The sequence below is a fragment of the Siphateles boraxobius genome, unplaced genomic scaffold (assembly GCF_051911475.1).
Source record: "Siphateles boraxobius isolate OS27281-9 unplaced genomic scaffold, OSU_SipBor_1 19, whole genome shotgun sequence".
In the NCBI taxonomy this organism is placed as follows: domain Eukaryota; kingdom Metazoa; phylum Chordata; class Actinopteri; order Cypriniformes; family Leuciscidae; genus Siphateles; species Siphateles boraxobius.
This window is the reverse complement of record NW_027508799.1, coordinates 33,871,536-33,893,985: the sequence shown is the minus strand read 5'-3', so window position 1 is coordinate 33,893,985 and position 22,450 is coordinate 33,871,536. Positions and strand designations below refer to the sequence as shown.

General features: G+C 40.7%; 1 protein-coding gene across 2 annotated transcripts in view; it reads right to left on the bottom strand.

Moving 5' to 3' along the window:
* Nucleotides 1-22,450, bottom strand: part of grm8a (glutamate receptor, metabotropic 8a) — a 241,508-nt gene that overhangs the window by 32,393 nt on the left and 186,665 nt on the right. For both annotated transcript variants that reach the window (XM_077235156.1, XM_077235157.1), the window contains exon 8: nt 3,840-3,979. In XM_077235156.1, coding sequence (XP_077091271.1) covers nt 3,840-3,979 — 140 coding nt within the window. The remainder of the gene's footprint in view (nt 1-3,839; nt 3,980-22,450) is intronic.

Below are 22,450 nucleotides of genomic sequence, written 5' to 3'. Positions count from 1 at the left end.
ACTTACTAGTAATGACTCAAGTGTTACTACATGATATAGTCATGATTTGTGCAACCAAACACAAAAGTCATTTCAAACGTTTGAGATTTTTGGTGAACTTTAGTATACTTTTAGAAAATTTCTTTAGAAGTATAGTAACACTTGAGTCTTTACTAGTTAGTTACCATGATCTTCACTTTAGAATACGGATCCAAATAATTAGTAATTATCATAGAAGTATGTAGTAACACTTGAGTCATTACTAGTTTGTTCCCATGATATTTACAGTACTTACTAATGAAAAGCCAATAAAGTGTAGAATCTTCTCACTCACAAGACACACACACACACACACACACACACACACACACACACACACACACACACACACACACACACACACACACACAAACATATACATGTATATATATATATATATATATATATATATATATATATATAAAAACATATATACATGCTAGGAGACATACATAAAAACAAATTTTTTTTTGGAGGTAAGTTAAATAATAAATTCAATCTATATGGTATTTGGATGGCTGATGACTCAATATGTTCCAGTCGTCACCGTGACTCTAGTGATTCAATGCCAGTCCAAAGGAATGCCAGAAAATTGGCCACAGGACAAGTAAGGTCCCGAGTCCCGACAACTGCATTTAAAAATCCATTTCTTTAAAATTATTCAGTTGATAAATAGACAGCATAGGCCAATTATTAACAGCTTACATATTGATAATTTAAACAACCTTGTGTATTCGTTTACGGTAGCAGTTCAAATGTTAATGTAGTGCTAGTCATTTATCCTGCATTGGTTATTGATTAGTTTTGTATGAATTATTAAATTTTTCAGTAGTTATCTGGGAAGAATAAAAGAATATAGTAGTTATTGAAGTACCACTTTCATCTGTGCACTATTACTTCCTAATTCGTTAATCAGAGTTTCTTTTTAGTTAATAATAGTTACTAGATTGTTAATATTGTGTTACTCATTGGTTCTTGTGTAGTTATTCATTAACGAAGGAACCGTATTCTAAAGTGTTACCATATATATATATATATATATATATATATATATATATGTAACTTATGTTGCCTTAAACAAAAATGTTCATTAACTTCAGCATTACGTGATACTATTTCAAAGTAATTTCCATCATTTTGACAGATTATAAATTGCATTTACCTGTGAAAACAAACCTGGAAAGCGACGTGAGGATTTGAGGAGAATAGCAAGAGATTCTTCATGCATTCCAGTGAATTATTAATGGAATATATCGTAAATTAAATTCGGGAGAACAGACCACAAATGTGCAGTAGCCTATATATGTTGTCCTTTTTTAAACTTTTACAGCGGATTGCAAAGGGAAAAAAGAAAATAATCATGAGGAAAAGAAAGCAGCGAATGAAAAGAGCTCTTGCCATAACTGTACTTGTTATAACATGTCACGTTAAAATACCAAGTATAACGTTATTCTCATGATGTCTGAAAATAAATCATGAAGGAAAATTGACGGCTCATCCAGTCAAACTGACGGATCAGCTTCATTTGTAGGACAACCTTATGATTTGAAATGATTCGTTTCAGCCTTTTTGAATGGACGTTCCCCTAAACGGAAATGCCATCCATAATTCAAAACGCAGTAAGCTCGTCAGGAATAAGGTGGATAAGAACTTTTATTGCAAGATTTTGCCAGACCAATCAAATAAGGACAGCTCTATACTTCTGCTGTATGGTTCTCACTGTTGCTGTTGCAAAGTGAAGGCTGTGAATGAATTATTCATGCCTGAGACAAATTACGCCTGGCCAAAACAGATTGGCTTTAATTAGAGAAGCAAAAAAAAGGGGACATATTAAAATGAAAAAAGACAGAATTTGCAAATGAACAGAAGTTTAATTTGACTTATCACATAAAAGGGTATGAGGGGTATTTAAGAATAAATGAAAGACCAAATCCCTTCATTTGATTCTTCCCATTCTGTCTAAAACAAAAGCCACACTGGCCATTCACAATTAGGCTGTTTAATTCGGTTTTATTCATCCTGAAGACACACTAATGGGGAACAAGAAGGGTGTTTGAGGTTCAAACGCTGTCAGAATCAATGCTAACCATTTACATGCATCAGTATTACTCAGGGTGAGGGATTTAAAATAATCTCTAACCTCATGTGCTAAATGTTGCAGCACAACTCGTCCCAATCATTTGTGCTACAGAAATCAAATCCCTCAAACTGTGTGACTTGTGAGATGTGCAGTTACTTTTCTAAGTGATCTGACTTATTTATTTTACTTTTACACACCCTCAATCTTTAGCATCTGAGTGGAAAGCATATGCTTACAGTATAACTGCTTCAGCAAATGTATATATTTAAAGTTTGCGTTAGCAGTTTCCCTTTAAAGTGGCCCACATCTTTCAGTTCGACACATTGTAAACAGAAAAATTGCTAAAATGAATTTCCGTAGATGAAATGTTAAGAGCCACAATTTGTCAGGGCTAACGAAGTCTTTTTTCTGTACGCGTCGCCTGTAATGAGATGAATGCAAATCACCATAACTCTGCTTCCCATCCTCTGGAACACATCCAGCGCTGATCTGTTTAAGCGCTTAAGGGGCGGGTTTGATACCTGAGTTAAGAAGTGAGATTTAGGCCCCATCCACACTACTGCGTTTTCGTTTAAAAACGGAGACCTTTTGCTACGTTTGCACCTCCCGTCCACACTAAAACGGGAAAAACGAAGACCCAAAAAGGAGAAGTTTAGAAACGCTGCAGCTCCGTTTTTATGTTTTGAATCTCCGGAGGGCGTTTTAGTGTAGACGGGACAAAACGGAGGAGTTTAGAAACGATGACGTAGAAGGTCACGCTCGGCTCTATGATTGGGTGTCATCACCCATGACGTATCCTTCCCTGATTCGTCAGCCACCCATCACATGTCCCGTCACCGGAAGAAAACAAACAAAAACATCCTGGACTACGTAGCTGATGTTAGTGAGTGCAACATGGATAACGAATTACAAGCGTTACTGACTTTGATGTCTTTGTTAGCAGCTGTTGTGCAAGCAAATTCTGCATTTTACAATGCTATAACTGCCTACATGCGCCGGAGGCAAACTATTATTCGAGCGATCTATGACAATTCCCGTGTGCAGCGGCGGTCCATGAAAAGAAATCTCTGGTCTTCGACATTTTCTAATCTTTGCAGAGGTAGCTAACGTTACTTGCTTCCTCATCAAATCTGAGGAATAGTCCATCCGTTTCCTGTTTACACCGGCACGCGCATGCACAGTGTTGGAGAATGGTCACGTGATCCGAGTTTTCAGTCGTTTTAATGTGGACGGAGATCAATTCTAATACGCAGCTAAAACGCTGGTGTGGACGGAGATCGTTTTCGTTTTAATTCTCCGTTTTTAAACGAAAACGCAGTAGTGTGGACGGGGCCTTAGAGAAGTACAAGGGGCTGGATCAGAAAAATCTGTAAAGCGACAACTTCCCCTCCCACACACCCAGAGGAGCTGTGATTCTCCATCACCTATTGAAAAACTACACTTCCACCTTCCCACTGCTGCGGGAGCTTCTGGCCATGAAAACACCACTCGTTTTTGGCTCCATTCATTTTGTTTCGCAGCCAGGCATTACAAGCTTATCTTCCGTCCCGTTGACTAATGAAGGCCCGTGAGTATTCATGTCACATGCATCATCAGCAAAGATGAGATTTCCAACAAACATTTATGCTTGAATGTATCTTATCTGAACATGCGTACATTGCTATGCTCTGGAAAAACTGGATAGATGCATGAATGCATGGATGGATTTCACTATGAGGACCAGAAAAGTCTCTCCACTCACATTAAGATGCAATTTGTTTGTCCACTGGCCGATCACTTTGTACTCCGCTGTCGATTTGTTGTTGATCTGATACTGGAAGATGTCGTATCGTCCTGGCGCATCTCCGTTCTGGTTGAAGACCACCGGAGTCCCTGCACTTCCTGTAAAACAGTTGAGGAGCTTGTTAGATGCACGTTTTTTAGTTCCGTGGACAATAAAATTACAAAAATCATATTTAAAATTTCCCCACACACTGTTGAAGGAGGCACCAAAATCAGCATGACATAAAAACTCACCATATCTATTTCCTAAAAAAATGTTATTGTGAATAATTCATCTGTGCATGTTTCAATTGTTATGTTATGTTTTTTTTTGTTGAAAATGTCATAACTGGATCTTCAGGGGAAAATGGCTGACTTCTCTCTATATCAGAAAGAGATTAAACTTATACTCCATATCAGTGTCAGTGTTTCTGAACTCCCTGAAACGCCTCCATTGTAGTCTTGAGTTTCTTCCGGGAACGAACACATCACAATATTCCTCATTTAAATAATTCATACACAGAATAAAGGGGCGGGGCCTGGTTGAGTTAGTTAGTGTGTGTTGAAGCTGGCGATTATGGTAAGGGGCGGGGCACTTCTCTTGACCAATCACAACACACTCCTCCAGCCGACCAATCAGAGCACAGTGTGCTTTTCATAAGGCGGGGCTTCATAGAGACAGGAACTGGGAAGAGAGGAACTGCAACAATGGAGAACATGAGAAAAGTGTTTTTTGAACATTGAAAACCTGTTCTTGTAGAGCACAAAAAAAAGACATCGTAAAAGGGCATAATAGGTCCTCTTTAAGATATTAAAGTATTTACGCATTCTCGTAGCTCCATAAAACCTGCTGTGTTGCAGGACAGTGTTCAGGATCGGGTGTAAATAATACATGTAGCTTTCTGCTGTATGTGCAAAGATCATTGCAACCGTGTGAGGAGGTAAGAAGGTGGAAAGGTCATAAAATCAGTCAACTTTCACTGAGATGAGTGTCTTAGAAAAACCACCTGACCTCTACATCCATGTAGCTTCACCAATGATGTTGTTTTGACACTTGGTTTGGATGCTTTGCTCAAACTTGAATTCGAATCTCCATTTTGAAAACCGCTTTGAGATCAAATTAATGAACTAAATGTCATATGACCTTGGATTTGCATCTAAAATTCTAGTGTGAAGCCCTGAGGCCTTAAACTCTGATTAAATGTTTTAACCAACCTTGTACATCCAAAAATTTAAGGAAGTTATTAAACATATAAAGTGGGGTTGAAAAGTCTGACATTTTTCTAACATAACACAAATATTTTTATAACAAATGTTGAGAATTGAATCGATTATGATTATGATCCAAAAGGCAAATTTTACTTTCTTCAAAGTATTCAAACTTTGTTTATTTCCTGGTTAAACTTTAAGGTAACTCTTAACTTAAAGCCTTTATGTATAACGCATTTTAAAGCTATTCATAAAGTACGTTGTAATGCATTAAAGCTTTTCATAAATAAAAACAAAGCTTAAATGCAATATAACATTTGCAGATTCCTTGTTGCATCTGAAATTGGTTGTCATTTGTTTTAATGCACTATACTTTCTAAAAGTGTAGCAATGAATAGATACAACAAGTATTAGAACTGTGGTTACAATTATTCATGAGATTATACAATGCATTATGTTGCATTACAAGGCATAATTAAAGCATTAAAATACTTTAATGATGCAATGAATTTAAGTAAAGCTTTAACAAATTTACATTTTAAATCCTATATTGTCAATGTGGACCCCACTGTACATGGTAAAGTTTCATAATTACATTTTTGTTTTTATCTTTCTGTATTGTGCACCAAAGTTTGGGCTGAAAGTTCACCTCTGAGTCTGAAGTGAAAAAAGCAGAAAAATGCATGGAAAATGTCAGCGCCTAAAAGTTCACTTGTACTAAGCAAATCAAAATGTCCTAGGAAAGTTTTAACATTTTTACATGCTCTCGACTTTTGTAAAGGTTGTTATTAGTAGTTTCAGTACTTGATAAGGGCACTTTAGATCATCAGATGCCCAGGCTTCAGAAAAACACGCAAGGACACGTAGGTTTACGATGATACAGCATATTTCCTGTGACCAAAGATACGCTTTGCTTCTCATTCTTACAAGCATGAATAAAAATTTGAGCCCGATATCTTAATCTTAGAGGATCATCAGTAAATCAATCTTCTTCAAACTGATGAACACAAACCTAGAACACAAATGTGCAACAATCTGTGAAAACCTCAAAACGTTTAACTTACTAAACAACCTGATAAAAAAAACCCCTAGATGACTGTAAACAGACTGCACAACAGACTGGATTTTTCATAAGAACAGATGAGAATGAAACTACATGAAAAAGTGCTTTAGGAGAGAAAATAATGTGGCGATTTAATTGCTTAAGAAAAGCAGTACACTTAAAAAAAATCTCAGGAACTCTGAAACACAACCAGCCAACCACATCTCACAAACTCAAATATATACCAAATTAAAAACATAAAACAATCTAACAGGCCAGTAATCTAAAAGTCTAATGTCTTCATGCATAACCTTGATAGAAAAACTCACAAGTTCAGCCATCAGAAAAACGAACAAGTATTTTTAAGACTACTTTAAAGTCTACAAGGGATGTAAATAATTATTTTTTTGTGAACTGATTATATTTGAAATCCAACTTGTTAAACATTTTAAAACATCCCAAGGGCAATTAATCACACTATTTATGAAGTATTTATGAAGAACATTATCTTAGATTAATAATAGATGACTATGTTTCATGAGACTTTTACACTTCAAAAAAAATCAACCTTATACATATGATGTAATATAAGAACATAAGAACGTTCCCTGTTGGCTGGATTACTGCCGATGTGAAAAACACAATTTTAGGTTTCATTCAATCAAAGTTTGGATCATATTGGAACAATCTGAAAAGTGAGAGAGACACAATTTACAGTATTATTAGCTTTGCTTGATGAAGGTCTAACAAAAAGCCACAGCATATTTAATTTACTCCACTGCTAAAGCTACATGAAAACATGTTGTTTTTTTACGCTTCCAGCTACAATTGTTTCCTTTCCACTTCAACCAAGTGAAACAAAACTCTTAAAATACAACGATTCCATCCCAAAAGCTGCTACACCCCTGAAAGAATCGTGCAACCATCACTAATAAGATGTTTCTATTTTTGTATACTTTCGATCTGCATTTAAACTCTCATTGGTATGAGATTCTGGCCACTGATTAGCCGAATCTCTTTTCTACAACTTTCTTCAATCCCATCGCCATCGTCTTCCTCATCAGCGCCTTCATTACAGCGGCTCTTGGGACCGTTTGTCTGGAGCTCAGACATTAGAGAACCTCAGTCGCTGCATCTATACACAAAAACCCCTTTGATTCGCCCACCATGAAGGAAAGTGAGAGCTGAGGAGGGCAAAGCCTCCGGAAGCAATATTTACAGGGAATATAATGAGCCAGATTCGGCAAGCGCTTGTGCAGGGAGCATCCAGACAGCTCTGTTCTTTTATTTAAGGAGACATGAAGTGAAGGAAAATACCGCTTCTTTCTGCAAACCCAAGACAGTGTTTTGTGTTCGCTGTGCATGTGAGATACGACATCCATAGTCTTTAAATCTCTGCTCTCGCGTGCAAACATCATTCCCCGCGTGGCAAAGGTGGTTACGGCTCTCTCGGGATCAACGTGAGCTTGTTGTCACTGCAAATCAACACTAGATTAAAAAGTTTGTCAAGACAAACTTTGATGTTGGTTTGAGGAAGACCGACCAGAATGTTTAAAGGTTTTCAGTTTGAAGTACTTTAAAGTTTAAAATAGTTTTAAGGCTTAAAAACTATTTTGAAAGCAATACAATCTATCAGAAAACAGACAGACAGATAGATAGAATGACTAGCTTTAATTAGCACATTGCTAAGATTTTTGTGCATGTTTCTATCATGATTTAGCATTTTGTTAGGATGAATTAGCAAATTGCACCTATGTTGCTAGCATGAATTAGCAAATTTCTAACATGTTTTAGCATGATGCTAACATGAATTAACACATTGCTAACATGTTTTTGCATGTTTCTATCATGATTTAGCATGTTGTTAGCATAAAGTAGCAAATTGCAACCATGTTGCTAGCATGATTTAGCACATTGCTAACATGTTTTAGCATGATGTTAACATGAATTAACACATTGCTAACATGTTTTTGCATGTTTCTATCATGATTTAGCATGTTGTTACCATGAATTAGCAAATTTCCACCATGTTGCTAACATGAATAAACACATTGCTAACATGTTTTTGTATGTTGCTAGCATGATTTATCATGTTGCTTGCATTTTTTAACATGTTGTTCTAGGCTAGTTGTTAAACAGCTTAAATACTCTATAAGAGTTATTGCATGAAAGTTTTGACCCCCCTCAATGAAAGTCTATGGGAATTTGTGATTGTTCGGAAGTCCGATACGGGAATTTCCAAAGTCAGATCAGTTAGAAAAGATATAGCAATGCGAGTCAGAACAATCTGAAGGTCTGAGGTGAGTTTGGTGGTTGTAGAGTTAAAGCTCTAGGAGGAGTAAGAATTTCAGTATGTTTTTATTTTCTCAAGCCTATGTAACACAAGTAAATAAGCCAGTGTGCATGTTGATAGATTACTTCGTTATTAATCTAGCAACATAATCCCTGCATAAGAAAACATTCATGATGGGAGAGGATAGTGGCACAGAAGACGAAGCGACTTACTGAGTTTATCCGTAACAATCACAGGATAACCCGGACAATCACCACCATCCACAGACTAATCAGCCATGATCACATTCACCTGTGTCTCATCATCTAGTTTACTCACCCTATAGAGAGCCTAAGTCCCTCGCCTCCGCTTCCGGCTCATGGGACCTAATTTCGGAAAAAATAAGTATGGTAGTCAATGGCGAGAGACAACTCCTCTTTTTATTCCGTCTGAACTGTGCCCTGAATTACACATATGATGTTTGTCAATTTAAAAGATAATTGTGAAAGTCAAGGAAGTCACAGTTTGTCATAAAACAGAAGAGTAACATTTAGTTTTATGTGAAATCGCTCAATGAACTACATCTCTCGTCTCGCACTATGTATGTCACCAAGCTCGTGTGTGTGCAGTCTGGTACAAAACACACAGGCATGACAGCGTAACGTTACGATTATAACGTTATACTATAGAAAACAAGACAGACGTTAGCGTCAGTAAAGTTAGCTTCATTCATTGAGAGAAAAGGTATGACGTCACATGCGCACCTTTTGGGTTTGTAGTCTTTGTAATTACGTATTTTCACAGTCTTATACCTCAACAGTTTTACATCAAACTGCGACTTTCTTCACTTTAAAATGTATCTTTTAAATTGACAAACGTCATATGTGTAATTCAGGGCACAATTCAAACGGGATCCAAATAATTGTTGTCTCTCGCCATTGACTACCATACAATATTTTTCCGAAATAAGGTCCCATGGTCCACCGGAAGGGGAGGGACTTAGTCTCTTTATATAAGCCTGGTTCTTTCTGTCATTCCCTGCGAAGTCTTGTTAGTTGTTTATACAATACAATACAATTTTATTTGTAAAGCACATTTAAAACAACCGAGGTTAGCCAAAGTGCTGAACATAATTTCAGACAAATTATAAACACATAACATGAGCACAAAGCACAGTTAAACAAGTGACAAACTAAAGAATATATAAAATGCATTAATTAACTCTCAGGCTGGTTTAAAAGCCAATGAATAATAGTGAGTTTTAAGTTGTGATTTAAAAATGTCAAGGCTGGGAGCTACTCTGATACGCATAGGCAGATCATTCCAAAGTCTCGGTGCCACGACTGAAAATGCTCGATCTCCCCTATTTTTAAGTCGTGTTCTAGGAACAGATAAGAGTAGTTGGTCAGCGGACCTCAATGACCTCAAAGGAGCATGCATCTTCAGTAGATCATTTATGTAAGCTGGTGCTTGACCATGAAGAGATTTAAAAACAAACAATAAAATCTTAAACTGTATTCTGAAACAAACTGGTAGCCAATGAAGAGAGGCAAGAACAGGCATAATGTGCTCTCGTTTACGGGTTCCTGTAAGGAGTCGAGCGGCAGCATTCTGAACTATTTGCAATCTAGAGAGAGAGGCCTGGTTTACTCCTATATATAAAGCATTACAATAATCCAGGCGAGTGGTGATAAACGCATGTATAACCCTCTCCAAATTTTTGAAAGATAAAAATGGCTTCAATTTTGTAAGTAGCCTAAGTTGAAAGAAACTAGCCTTAACAACAGAGTTTATCTGTTTCTCTAGGTGTAGATCACTATCCAACTTTACACCAAGGTTCGTTACCATAGACTTGACGTAGGGCGTCTGGGGTCCCAGGTCTAATTTGGAGGTGCTAGTAGAACTGCTAGGTCTGAAAATCATAATTTCAGTTTTACTTTCATTAAAATGTAAAGCGTTTAAAGCCATCCATGCTTTAATGTCATAAAAACAATCTAACAGCCTTTTTATCGAATCCTCACCGTTACTTTTTATAGGCAGATAGATTTGTAGATCATCTGCGTACAGATGGAAACTAATATTATGCTTCTTTAAGATGGATCCTAAAGGAAGCAAGTAAAGGGAGAAGAGAATTAAAAAGAGTTTACACTGCATTACACTTAAACTGTTGCCTTTTTCGCCTTTCTCCACCTTTGTCGCCATTGGCTTTTGGCTTGTTTAGTTGGGGACATATAATTTTATATTTAACACTATTATTACAACATTATTTTCCTATTATCTCTGTAAAGCTGCTTTGAAACAATCTTTATTGTAAAAAGCGCTATATAAATAAAGGTGTCTTGAAGCGTTTTCCTCTGTTTTCAATGTTCCTGGTTTTTGATATCTGTTCCTGTCTCACCCTCTGGATTTGTTGGTTTGACTGGACTGATTTACTGTGCTCGGACCTATTGTTTTCGACTACGATTGTGGATTACCCTTTCAATAAAACTGCATTTGGATCCTCAACCAGAGCAGTAAGTGACATTATCCACTGATATTGATCAAAGCTTGGCGTTCCAGGTGGACCCGGGCAGCGGGAAATTAAGGATTACAGGAGACCAGACACACGCAACAATGGACCACTCGTGGGATTAACCTTTCTGCCAACCCTTACATGCTGCGTCTGTCCGCAAATATCACTGTTACTACTGCACATTTTGGTAACACTTTACAATAAGTTTCATTAGTTAACATTAGTTAACTACCTTAGTTTACATGCACTAAGAATGAACAATACTACTTCAGCATTTATTCATCTCAGTTAATATTAATTTAAACATTTACGAATACATTATTAAAATCAAAGGTTGCATTTGTTAACATTAGTTAATGTACTGTGAGGTAATATAAACAATGAACATCTGTATTTATGTTAACTAACATTAACAAAGATTAACTAATATAGTAACAAAGGTATTGCTCATTGTTAGTTCATGTTAGTTAATACATTAACTAATGTTAGCTAATGAACCTTTCTGTAAAGTGTTACCCACATTATTTAGGGTTAGTGATTTGAACAACCCCCAGAAATATACTTCACACAAGTATGCACATACACACTTACTTGAGTGACATACAGTGCAATGCTGGTGGGTTGTCTTGACATGAGCCAAAGTGTGACAACACACTGCCTTTCCTCTCAGTATAGCCTCTCTCTGAGAATGTCTTTCTGTGAACATGATATGATACACCTCCTAAGGCCGTTCCTGTATTATTTCAGCACAGAATGACTTGAGAAGAGGATAGATCTCTGTTACGGAGTTAAACGCCAGATCCTGCTGCCGCTCTCCGTTTTAAGATTCACCGTCACGCCGCCTCGACTTACAAGGGGATTTGTTTTACACAACACAATTATCATCCCTTTTTTCCCCACAGCTCGTCTCAATGCACACTACCACAATCTCACTTCCCGCTTCGTCCATCTTCAAAACACTAATCTAAAAATAAGTGTATGTAGGGAAGCACTGGAGCGGGGGGTAATTGTGGCTGAGCTGCAGGCAGTGTGAGGCTCGAAGTTGGACGTCTGCCTTCGTATCAACTTCCATTTACCGCTTCTGTGGCCTCTTTTCTCTCCAAACGCTTCTGTGTGCACACTTATGAACATGGCATACTAGCATACTAATCCTACTAGCAAAGGTGGCGTTTGCAATGACCCCCCCCCCCACCCCCCACCACCCAGAAATGAGAAGGAAAAAAAAGACAGAAGAAAACGTATGCAGTGCGACTGCAATTACTATATTATCCCTGTTTGAGGTGGTTGCTAGGGTGTTGCTATGTGGTTTCTAGGGTATTTGGTGGGGTTGCTAAGGTGTTGCTATGCAGTTGCTAGGGTACTTGTGGTGTTGCTAGGTTACTCAAGGTGGTTGCTAGGGTGTTGTTATGTAATTGCTAGGGTACTTATAGTGGTTGCTAGAGTGTTGCAATGCAGTTGCTAAGGTATTTGGGGTGGTTGCTAGGGTGTTGCTATAAATAAAGAAATATTTATTAATCATTTTTTAATAAATCATTTCAAAGTCCATTAGAAGGTTTGACAAAAAGTGTATTCTGGACACTGTAAACACCTCTCATTAATGCAATGCTTTGAAATGCTTTGACAACAATGTAACATCTTAGTCATTGAAGAATTCTATGCAACATTCCATTAGACATTAGTACTATGAAGTATGCAGTGCACTAGCATTTCATCTCACACACAGCACGTGCTGACCTGTCACTCTTCACACCCTTCACACTTTTAAAAGGTCTTTTCTGGATCTCCACACATTTCTTCCCATTCTCTCGTCATAATTGGCCAGCGCTGTGTTCATTATCACACACTGGCCAGCGGTTAATGCAGTGTGTGTGTGGTGTCTGAAGGCAGTAACGAGAGCTCCAGCGCGGAGAGTTAACTCATCAACCGCTGCTCAGATGTAATTGTTCCACAGTATCAGACGGATTAATGAGAAACCTTTCACTTTCCCTGTGATATCGGCCAAACGCCAAGACATCGGACATCCGTCAACCAGTACTGCTCAATAGCACAAGAGTGTGTGTAAGTGTGTGTGAGCTCCTTTATAGGTGCAAAAGGGTGAATCTATCTATCTATCTATCCATCCATCCATCCATCCATCCATCCATCCATCCATCCATCCATCCATCTATCTATCTATCTATCTCCTTTTGCAAAACACAATTTTTTAGCCCAAAAATTTAATCGTACAGGAAATCGTGGTGTAAAATGTGAATGTTTTTGCTCCGTCACACTTGACATTCTATGACATCGGCAAGAGTATTTACATTAATCTAATGGTGCTTTCTAATTCTTTTATTATTATTAGTAGTAGTATTGCATACTTAGGTTTAGTGACTGGAACACTAACCCTAAATATTAAACCAGATTAATGAATACTTTACTAGAGCATGGGATGGGCAAACACCAGTAACATTTCTCATGAGTTACAAAAAAGTAAAACTCTAGTCTTTTGATTAAAATCATAAACTCACCCTGAGAACAGCTGTCACATTTCTGTTGCACGTTTAAGACACTCAACAAGATTAGTTTACAACGCTTACAGTTTATCACAGTAAGGACCACTTTTCCTAGATACAGCAAAAAAAAAAAACATAAAAAGAACAGCGGTGAATGCAGCGCTGAATACAAAGAGTTCAGATTGGGAGGCAAGGCTTTGGGAACGTGCCATTAACAACAGATCATAAAAGTGTCATCATAACAAATGGCAGGTTTCCAGCAATGAGAGGCAATGCAACCTCTAAACAGGCCTAATGCTGATCCACTGAGACGCATATCAGCATTCATTCACACGTTCAGCGGGATTCACCTCTTGGATCTGATCGCAAATGTTTCTCTAGTTCTGGTTTCGTCAATAGCAGCTCAATAACTGCAGATTGTTGCATTATAACTGCACCAAAACCCAATGTAAAAAAAAAATGACGGTAAATTTACGGTAAAAAAACGGCAGCTGTGGTTGCCATAAATTTACCGTAAAAAGTATGGTAGCAACATTTTAGGTTTTACAGACTTAAATTTAATTTACATTAAATGTATGGTTAGATCTATCAGAGTTATTCGCCGCATATAGTACAGAAACTTTCTGTTAACCAATTATTCAGTTTTTTACCGTTAAAATCGCGATAATTTTATACAGCTGGCTAAGTGAAATGAACAAGTGTGCTTTCTCTCATTGTTTAGGCCACATCTGCTTTCCTACGGCAGCATCATGATGTTATGTGAGGACTCTGAGGAACTCTGATGTGCAGGAGTTTCAGATCCGCTCCAGGAGGGTGTCAATAACAGCCAAGTGTCTGCAGCGGACCGTGGGATCACGCAGGCGGCCCATCTCATGCTGTTGAGAAAGGTTACACCAGCACGAAAAAGAGCCGCAGGATCGTTAAACAGACTCGTTTGGCAGCTATAGCCTTTTCCCAGAATGCTCCAGGGCAGAGTAACGATTTAGATTTTGATTTCCTTTTCCATTTGAAGAAAACTGTATTGCTTCGAGGTTGCTCAGGAGACAAAATAAGAGTTTCAACTTTAAAAGATCCATAAGATATCTCTTTTAAAATTATTGGGGGTCTTCATTTCCGTCTCCATTTACTCTCTATTGATCTCCATAGCCCGTCTAAGTTGCAAATTAAAGTTATGCGCATACAACATTTGAAAAAAAAGTACTGTTTCCATCCCATGTGTTTAAGTGAACTAAATCAGCACTTCCTGGGATATTTGCACAAAATATCTGTAAAAAAAAATGTAACTTGCTGCGATCAGGGAAGCCATATATCATAAATGACTTGAAGATGAAACGCTATGTCGTGTTATCTTGCGTTCGGATGGTGTTTGGGAACGCAATCAGGAAAAACACATCTCTGAGGTCATAATTCCCAACCATTTTGATGACAGACTTTGACTCAGGCATTTCAGAATGACCAAACCAACACTTGAGAAGCTGAGCAATGCGATTGGTCCACTGAATAGGCCAATTATCCAATCACATGAGTTTTTTGTTGTGCATTGAGGGATTCATTCTGTACATGTGATTCCATCATAGTTTATGTGCATGTCTTCCTATCGGAAAAAAAATGATCCGCCTATATTTAGGCATTTCAGTCTGCCTAAAAATAAGTGAATGGAAACAGCTGTTGATGTCTAAGGGAAATCTCACTTGTGGTTTGCCTTCCTTACCACCTTTAAGAAACCCTGGTGATTTTCTTGCATGGTGAGAATGTAATGGGTTGATGAATTGGATTAATAAAGATCTATGTCCCCTGTTTATGTCTTTTCGCTGAATTGCACGCCTCCCGTGATCACCGCTGGTTTTATCATTAATGAGGAACATACTGAGTCCTCTTCACCTCGCAATTAACTTTAAACAAGAGCATCTAAACCTGATCTCACCCAAACAAAAGACCACACATTCACTCAAATAAAGAAGCTTCAGTGGTGTCCATTTCTCTCAAATCACCAGCAAAGACAATGATAATCCAACAGCAATCAGTAGAGTCAAAAGTCAGTGTGTCATGCCTGTGTTTAGGTGTAAAGCTGAGTAAATATCAATAAGGAGAGTTTAACTGAAATTATTGGCAGCAACCTTTTATGCTTTTTTCCATGATCAACTCTCATTAGTGTGTAATGTTGATGTTTGAGCATGAAAAAGCTCTGCAAAGTTACAAAGTCCCTCCAGCGAGAGTTAGCTGGCCCAGACTCCAGGCACAATACGTTGACCGAAAGCAAGCAAGTCCCTACCCTCTAGTAGAGACCACGCGAGCAGGAGAACTGATATAACAGAATTTTTAACTCACTGCCTGCAGTGGCTCCGGGGCGGTCTCTGCAGTGCAGTCGCACCAGGGACAAGGCCCAAGAGGATAAAGAGGGACGCAAGGATTTACAAGACCTTGCTCCTCAGGAACCTGACGATCAGAGCGTGCTTCTGCACACTTCTGCAACACGATGAGCGTCGTTTAAACACCGAGGCAACATCATTTTGAGGGTGAAGGAAAACAGCCTACTCCGACCCATTTTGCAGGGAAAAAGAGCACTGAAGTGATCGAAAGCTTTCAGGATCTCCTCTGGAGAGAAGACTCAACGACTAGGTTCCACTTCTAAAGGCGTAAGCACGCTAACCCATTTCTAGGGAGTGCTCGCAGAAGTGATGGTAACTATCACATGTCCCTGTGATAGCCACCTGAACCTCCGCGTTCAGATGTAAGACCGCCCGGAATCTCCGGGGGAAGAACGCGGGTGCCATCGTGCCCCGTCCCTGAAAGAGTTTTCAGGGGAAGTCAGGAAGGCTGTCGATGGGAACCAGGTCTAGTTGGGCCAATAAGGGGCAACTATGAAGACCTGTTCCTCTCCTGACTTGGCACGTATGTGCAAGCGACGGGCGCAAAAAGACAGGAGCATTGCTCAACACAACATGTGAAGATCACTGGGCTTCAGGAGCATTTTCTGCTCAGCACTTGAGTGTGATGAACTCACTGAGCTACAGGAGCATTGCTGCTCAACACTTGAGTGCGATGAACTTCACTGAGTTTCAGGAGCATTTCTGCTCAATATGAAGTGTGATGATTACACTGAGTTGAGCAGGCGCAAGGCGACGCGAGTCGCAGTCACTTTTAGAAGGCTCACTGGGGTTAAACGCATTTCTGCGGGCCCCTGGGGCAGCTGAGAGCCAGTGTTTGTCCAAGGGTAGTCCGCTCTGTTTATACAAACCCTGGCAGGAAGACGAAACCGGAGGGGCAACTGAGCGGCCCCAGAATGGTCATGAGCTGCTCTGCCACGGTCACCTCGGGACTCGATCATGAAGCTAGCGCAGCTATCACTGACTTGAGTGGGGTAGCCGAGCCTGAGGTGGGGCAGCAAAGTAGAGATAGTGGTGTTAGTGTGCAGTGCAACACTTACCTATCTCCACTAGCGGCAGGGGGACGTGAGAAGGCGGATGACCAGGTCCTCGAACGCCCCAAGCTGCCGGCGACCAAGGGAAGCTGGGGGATGTAAGGCTATTACTGGGTCACACCCGCCAGACTGGTCCACTTGGGACCCAGGAATAGAAAATTTGCTCTTTTTCTGAATATGTGGGTACCGCTGACCCCGTTTATATACGGGCCAGCGGCGGAACAAACACACACATAAAGGAAAACTCCAGCCGGCCCTCCAACCAGCCAGAGGGAGTGGATCGGCGACCACTCCATGAGCAACTCCTCCATCCCTGAGAGCCCGTCCAGGTTCAGCGTTTTCTTTTGCGCTGATGCTTACCACCTGGCCTGGCAGCGCCTGGAGCAGGCTGGGCGCCCCTTCCGCGGCCGGCTCCACGCCGGAACCTGGGTGAAGGCTGCTGCGGTGGTCCGGCGGGAGCTGAGGCGGCTGCAGGCGGTCACACTCGGCGACAAACAGGCGGAGGATCTGACCTCGGCGGGCGGGTGGAGGCAGCATCGTCCCTCCGAGCCAGGATGTGCCGGATGGCCTCCGTCTGTTTCTGGGCTGTAGAGAACTGTTGGGCAAAGTTCTCCACAGTGTCGCCGAATAACCCAACCTGGGAAATGGGAGATTCCAGGAACCGAACCTTGTCCGCTTCTCTCATATCGGCCAGGTTGAGCCAGAGATGGCGCTCCTGGACCACAAGTGTGGACATCGCCGAACCGATCGCGCGAGCTGCAACCTTCGTTCGCCCGGAGGGCGAGGTCAGTTGCAGTGCGGAGCTCACCCCTGAGCTCACGGTCCGGACTACCCTCGTGCATGTTCATGAGTGCCTGGGCCTGGTGGACCTGGAGCAACGCCATGGCATGCAGAGAGGAAGCGGCTTGCCCACAAGCTCTGTAAGCCTTGCCCGTAAGAGCGGACGAGAACTTACAGGCTTTAGAGGGGTGACGAGGATCACCTCTCCAGGAAGCGGCCGCCGTTGGGCATAACTGCATCGCAACAGCCCGCTCCACTGGAGGGATAGCCTCGTAACCCTTCACCGCTCCCCCATCAAGGGTAGTGAGGGGGGAGGAGCCACTCAGGCGGTTTCTGGCAGAGAAAGGTGCCATCCATGCCCTCGTAAGCTCCTCATGCACTTCAGGAAATAAAGGAACCGGGGCGGCGGACTGAGAACCAGTACGGCCCGCCCCGATATACCAATCATCCAACCGAGACGGCTGGGGACACGGTGGAGGGTTCCACACGAGCCCTACCGCCTCTGGGGCCTTTTTCAGCATAGCTGACATTTCTGGATCTGACTCGGGCAACACTGGTCTCCCAGAGGGAGGCAGTGCAGCCGAGTCGTCATCTCCAGAGTTAAGCTCCCCCTCCGATGCTGCGATTGACATGGTATCCCCTGGAGGGGCCCCAAATGACACAGCTGGCCTGTCCATTACAGAGGGACCAGCGGGATCAATGGGGAGCTCCACCGGTTGCGGTGCGAAAGAGGAGTGAGGGATCCACGGGGCCTGGCCAGGCGGATTACCCCTCACTGTGATCCTCAGATCACCCAGTTGGACGGCACCCCAGTCTTTCTCTGGGAAGGTAACCCAGAGGAAGAACAAGGGCGGGGCCCAGAGGTGGGTACTGCACCAACGCTTTTGACGAAGACGAGTCTAGATCTCAACATCGAGATGGCCATGTTCCCGCAGTGAGAACATGTCTCATCCAAGAAAGATGCTTCGGCATGCTGTAAGCCCAAACATGCGACACAACTTTCGTGACCGTCAGAGGGGGATAGTGCCAGACCGCACCCAGAAACGCACGGATGGAATGGCATCTTGAAAAAGATGCACTCACACCCGTGTTGCTCTTTTAGGAAATGGGACCGTCACCAGTGCCGGAGCACACAGGGAATGACCACGGCAAACACTGAATAGTCTTTCAACCTACAGTGAAGCACTCACTTCTCGCCCTCTAACCAACCGTCAACACACAAACAAACAATAGAAATTTGATGCTGTTAAAACAGCAGTTGAGAGCTGAGAAGCTCGCGATCACCGCTGTACCACACTGTAGAACACCAACACTGGAGAGGTCTTCCCGCAAGAACACCGACACACTCGCTCGTTGAATACAACACCACTCTTCAGAGACATCAAAGACGAACGGCTCCGAAGCGAAAGGCAACTAGTGCGTGCATCCACTTCCGTATTTATACCCGCGCCGCGGGGGCGGAGTGTGTAATGCAAATCACGCACGCCAAATTCCATTGGCTCATTCAATAGTAATCGAAGATGATAGGCTCTCTAGCGCGATCCCCAGTCAGTCGACCGTCGACTACGTCTGACGTTACCGACTGAAAGGGAACTTACTTAATAAACCGTAATGTTTTTATTACCTTAGAATGAGACATTTATATCTACATAACCGCGGGCGCCCCCTTCTATGAAGGTCGACATATTGTGACGTCATGTTTCTAACGTGGCCGAACGCGAACAAACAGCGCTACAGAGCGTGTTTCCTCACTACCTTGAAAGAGACGCAGCAGCAAGCTAGAAGCTAACCATAAACACCGTGAGTAGGGACTTTTCCCTTGTCAGTGGTGTAAAATATGTAGTTGGATTGTTTCATGTAACTTATTTCTTCTCCCTTGCTGTGTTATGGCTTTGCTATGTGGGGGATAAATGTGCTGGTTACGTTCATGAGACAGCTGATTAGTACTCTTGTCATTGACCATAAAACAGTAACGTTACAGGAATCACCAACCCGTCGATCGCGGTCGACAAGTCGATCTTGGAAGCATTTTAAGTCGATCACGAAGAGTTTTCAAAATCAGAGAAAAAAAGCCTATTGTGTGTAGTAAATGGTGTGGATGCGGAAGAGCGCGTGCTGTTACAATCATGCCATTCTTGCCGTGCACACCTTTGGGCTCATGCAGACGCGTCGAGTTTAAACAAGGCTTTACGCTTTAACCAGCTCAGCCACAGTAACAGCTCATATTAGCCAGCTAAACTTTTACTACCCTGTTAGAAAAAATATATAGTTTCATGTGGTTCTTCTCCCTCGCTGTATTATGGGTTTGCTATGTGGGGGGGGAAATATTAAGACCCTTGATCCTCACCTGACTATGGCTTTGTAAACTTTATCCATGATGTGGTTTATAATGGACTGTGGTACAGAAACAGTGACAATGTTACACACTCTTGGCTTACTCTGGCTATTCTCTGCTGTCTCAGACGAGAATATGTTTGTCCCATGTTAGCCACCGTAGCTTCTTCGAAAGGGAGGGGTGAGCAGTGGGCTGAGCCCTTAGTGCAACTCGCAGCCGAACCGCTAGATGTCGCTAAAAATCACACACTGCACCTTTAAATAAATCCCACACAAGGCATACGCAAAATAATGGGCTGGGACCTGGTTGAGTTGGCTAGTGTGTTGTTTTTTCACCCCGAATCTAAACCCCCTTTTTACGGCCTTTCTAAATTTCTGTTCAATCCACTTGTTTTTCACATTTTGATTATCCGACTCAGATCACACACACACTGCTCCAGCCGACCAATCAGAGCACAGTGTGCTTTTCAGAAGGAGGGCCTTCATAGAGACAGGAACTAAACAGAGCATTACTGACAGACTAGGTAGAGAGGAGCCGCAACAATGGAGGATATGAGGAAAAATAATGTGTTTTTTGAACATTCAAGCACGAAAACCTATTCTAGTAGAGCCCAAAAACAACATCAAGACTTTATAAAAGGGCATAATATGGCGTCTTGTTATCAAAGCGGAATTTTCAGCATCATTACTCCAGTCTTCAGTGTCACATGATCCTTCAGAAATCATTCTAATATGATGATTTGCTGCTCAAGAAACAGGAAGAGAAAACAAACAGTTCGCCTGAAATTATTGGCAGCACATCACAACTATTTTAACTCTCTCTCTCTCTCTCTCTCTCTCTCTCTCTCTCTCTCTCTCTCTCTCTCTCTCTCTCTCTCTCATGACGTTGTCACATTCGAAAAAAGCATGCGCTGTTTGTCAGTGAATATTCCATATCTGTCTTTCACTTCAAACACAGCCAGACGAGGAACGCAAGGTGGTGGAACAAATAACCCAGGTTGCATTATTGGCCGCTTGAAAGTGAAAGAATGAGGTTTTAATGGACCCTCGCAGCCCCGCCCCTCCGCGCGCGCCGTAATCGCTCAACTGCAGTTATGCAAATTACACAACTTGAAGGAAAACATAAGCAGATGATAACAAAACAACGGAGTTGGGGGATAGAAAAATGAAAGAGTAGTGAAGATGCAAAACTAATATTTAAATTAATCGTTTGATTCCGTTTCAAAGAGAATGTTTAACTTATTTTGTTTCAACATGATTCAAGACGCACGAGGGGAACAACAACGGTCAATCACGCGCAGCTCGCCTCGTGAGTTATAATGCGCTCTTATTAATACACGCGCTGAACTGCACATTATGAAGAAATATGAGCATCCCTGCATGCGCTTAACTCACATTTTCCAGTCTCTGCTTTGACGTAGGCCTATGTGTAATGATTTAAGGGGTCACTGAGGGGTGCCGTAAGACACAGAAATGACAAACACAAGAGGGAAGATTGTGCCAGTGCACAGGGCGATCTGGGATCGCGAGAATTAATGAATGATGCTTGAAGAAATATAAAAAATGAGTGAAAACACGTGAATATGTACAAGCTCGACTGTTAAGATAAGCAGCTGCATGGGTAATTGACATGCCAGCGGCATTGCATAGTAAAATATGGCATAACACTGTATAATAACTTTCATTAATATGGCTTTAACACGCATTTTACTGTGAGGCTTAAAGGGAATAATTGAAAAATGAGAATTCTTTGATCATTTATTCACCCTCATGTTGCAAAAAACATTTTTTCCCTTGGAATACAAAATTACATGATATTTAATTAAAATGTCATTGGTTTTTAAATCTCGTATAATCAATCACAACTAAACATTTAAATGTGCACAAGGGAACTTCTTTTTAAAGCAGATAATAACTTAAATTTGAGTCCTCAAACAATTCTTCAACATCTCTTTTTGTGTTCCAAGAAGAAATTTTATAATTTGATATATACCAATGGTACATAAAAATAATCACTTGTAGATGTTTTATGACATTTAAACTGTATGAATGTACACTGCAGTTCAGAAGACTCGTCTCCTGACCAAGGCTAAATAGGTAAAAATACTGCTATATTGTGAAATATTTTACAATTTAATTTGTGTGAATATATTGTAAAATTTTATTTATTCCTGTGATCAAAGCTGAATTTTCAGCATCATTACTCCAGTCTTCAGTGTCACATGATTTTGTGCTGATTAAAAAAATAAAAATTATATATATATATATATATATATATATATATATGATATATAATATATATGATAATAATATAACAAAACAGTTTTCCCAGGATTCTTTTATGAATAGAAAGTTTAAAAGAACAGCATTTATTTAAAATGGAAATCCTTTGCAAAATTATAAATCTCTTTATTTGTACTTTTGATAAATGTAATGCATCCTTGCTCAATAAAAGTATTATTTTATTTTATTTTATATTAGACATGTATCCTACTCACCCCAAAGCTTATTAAGCATTACATAATG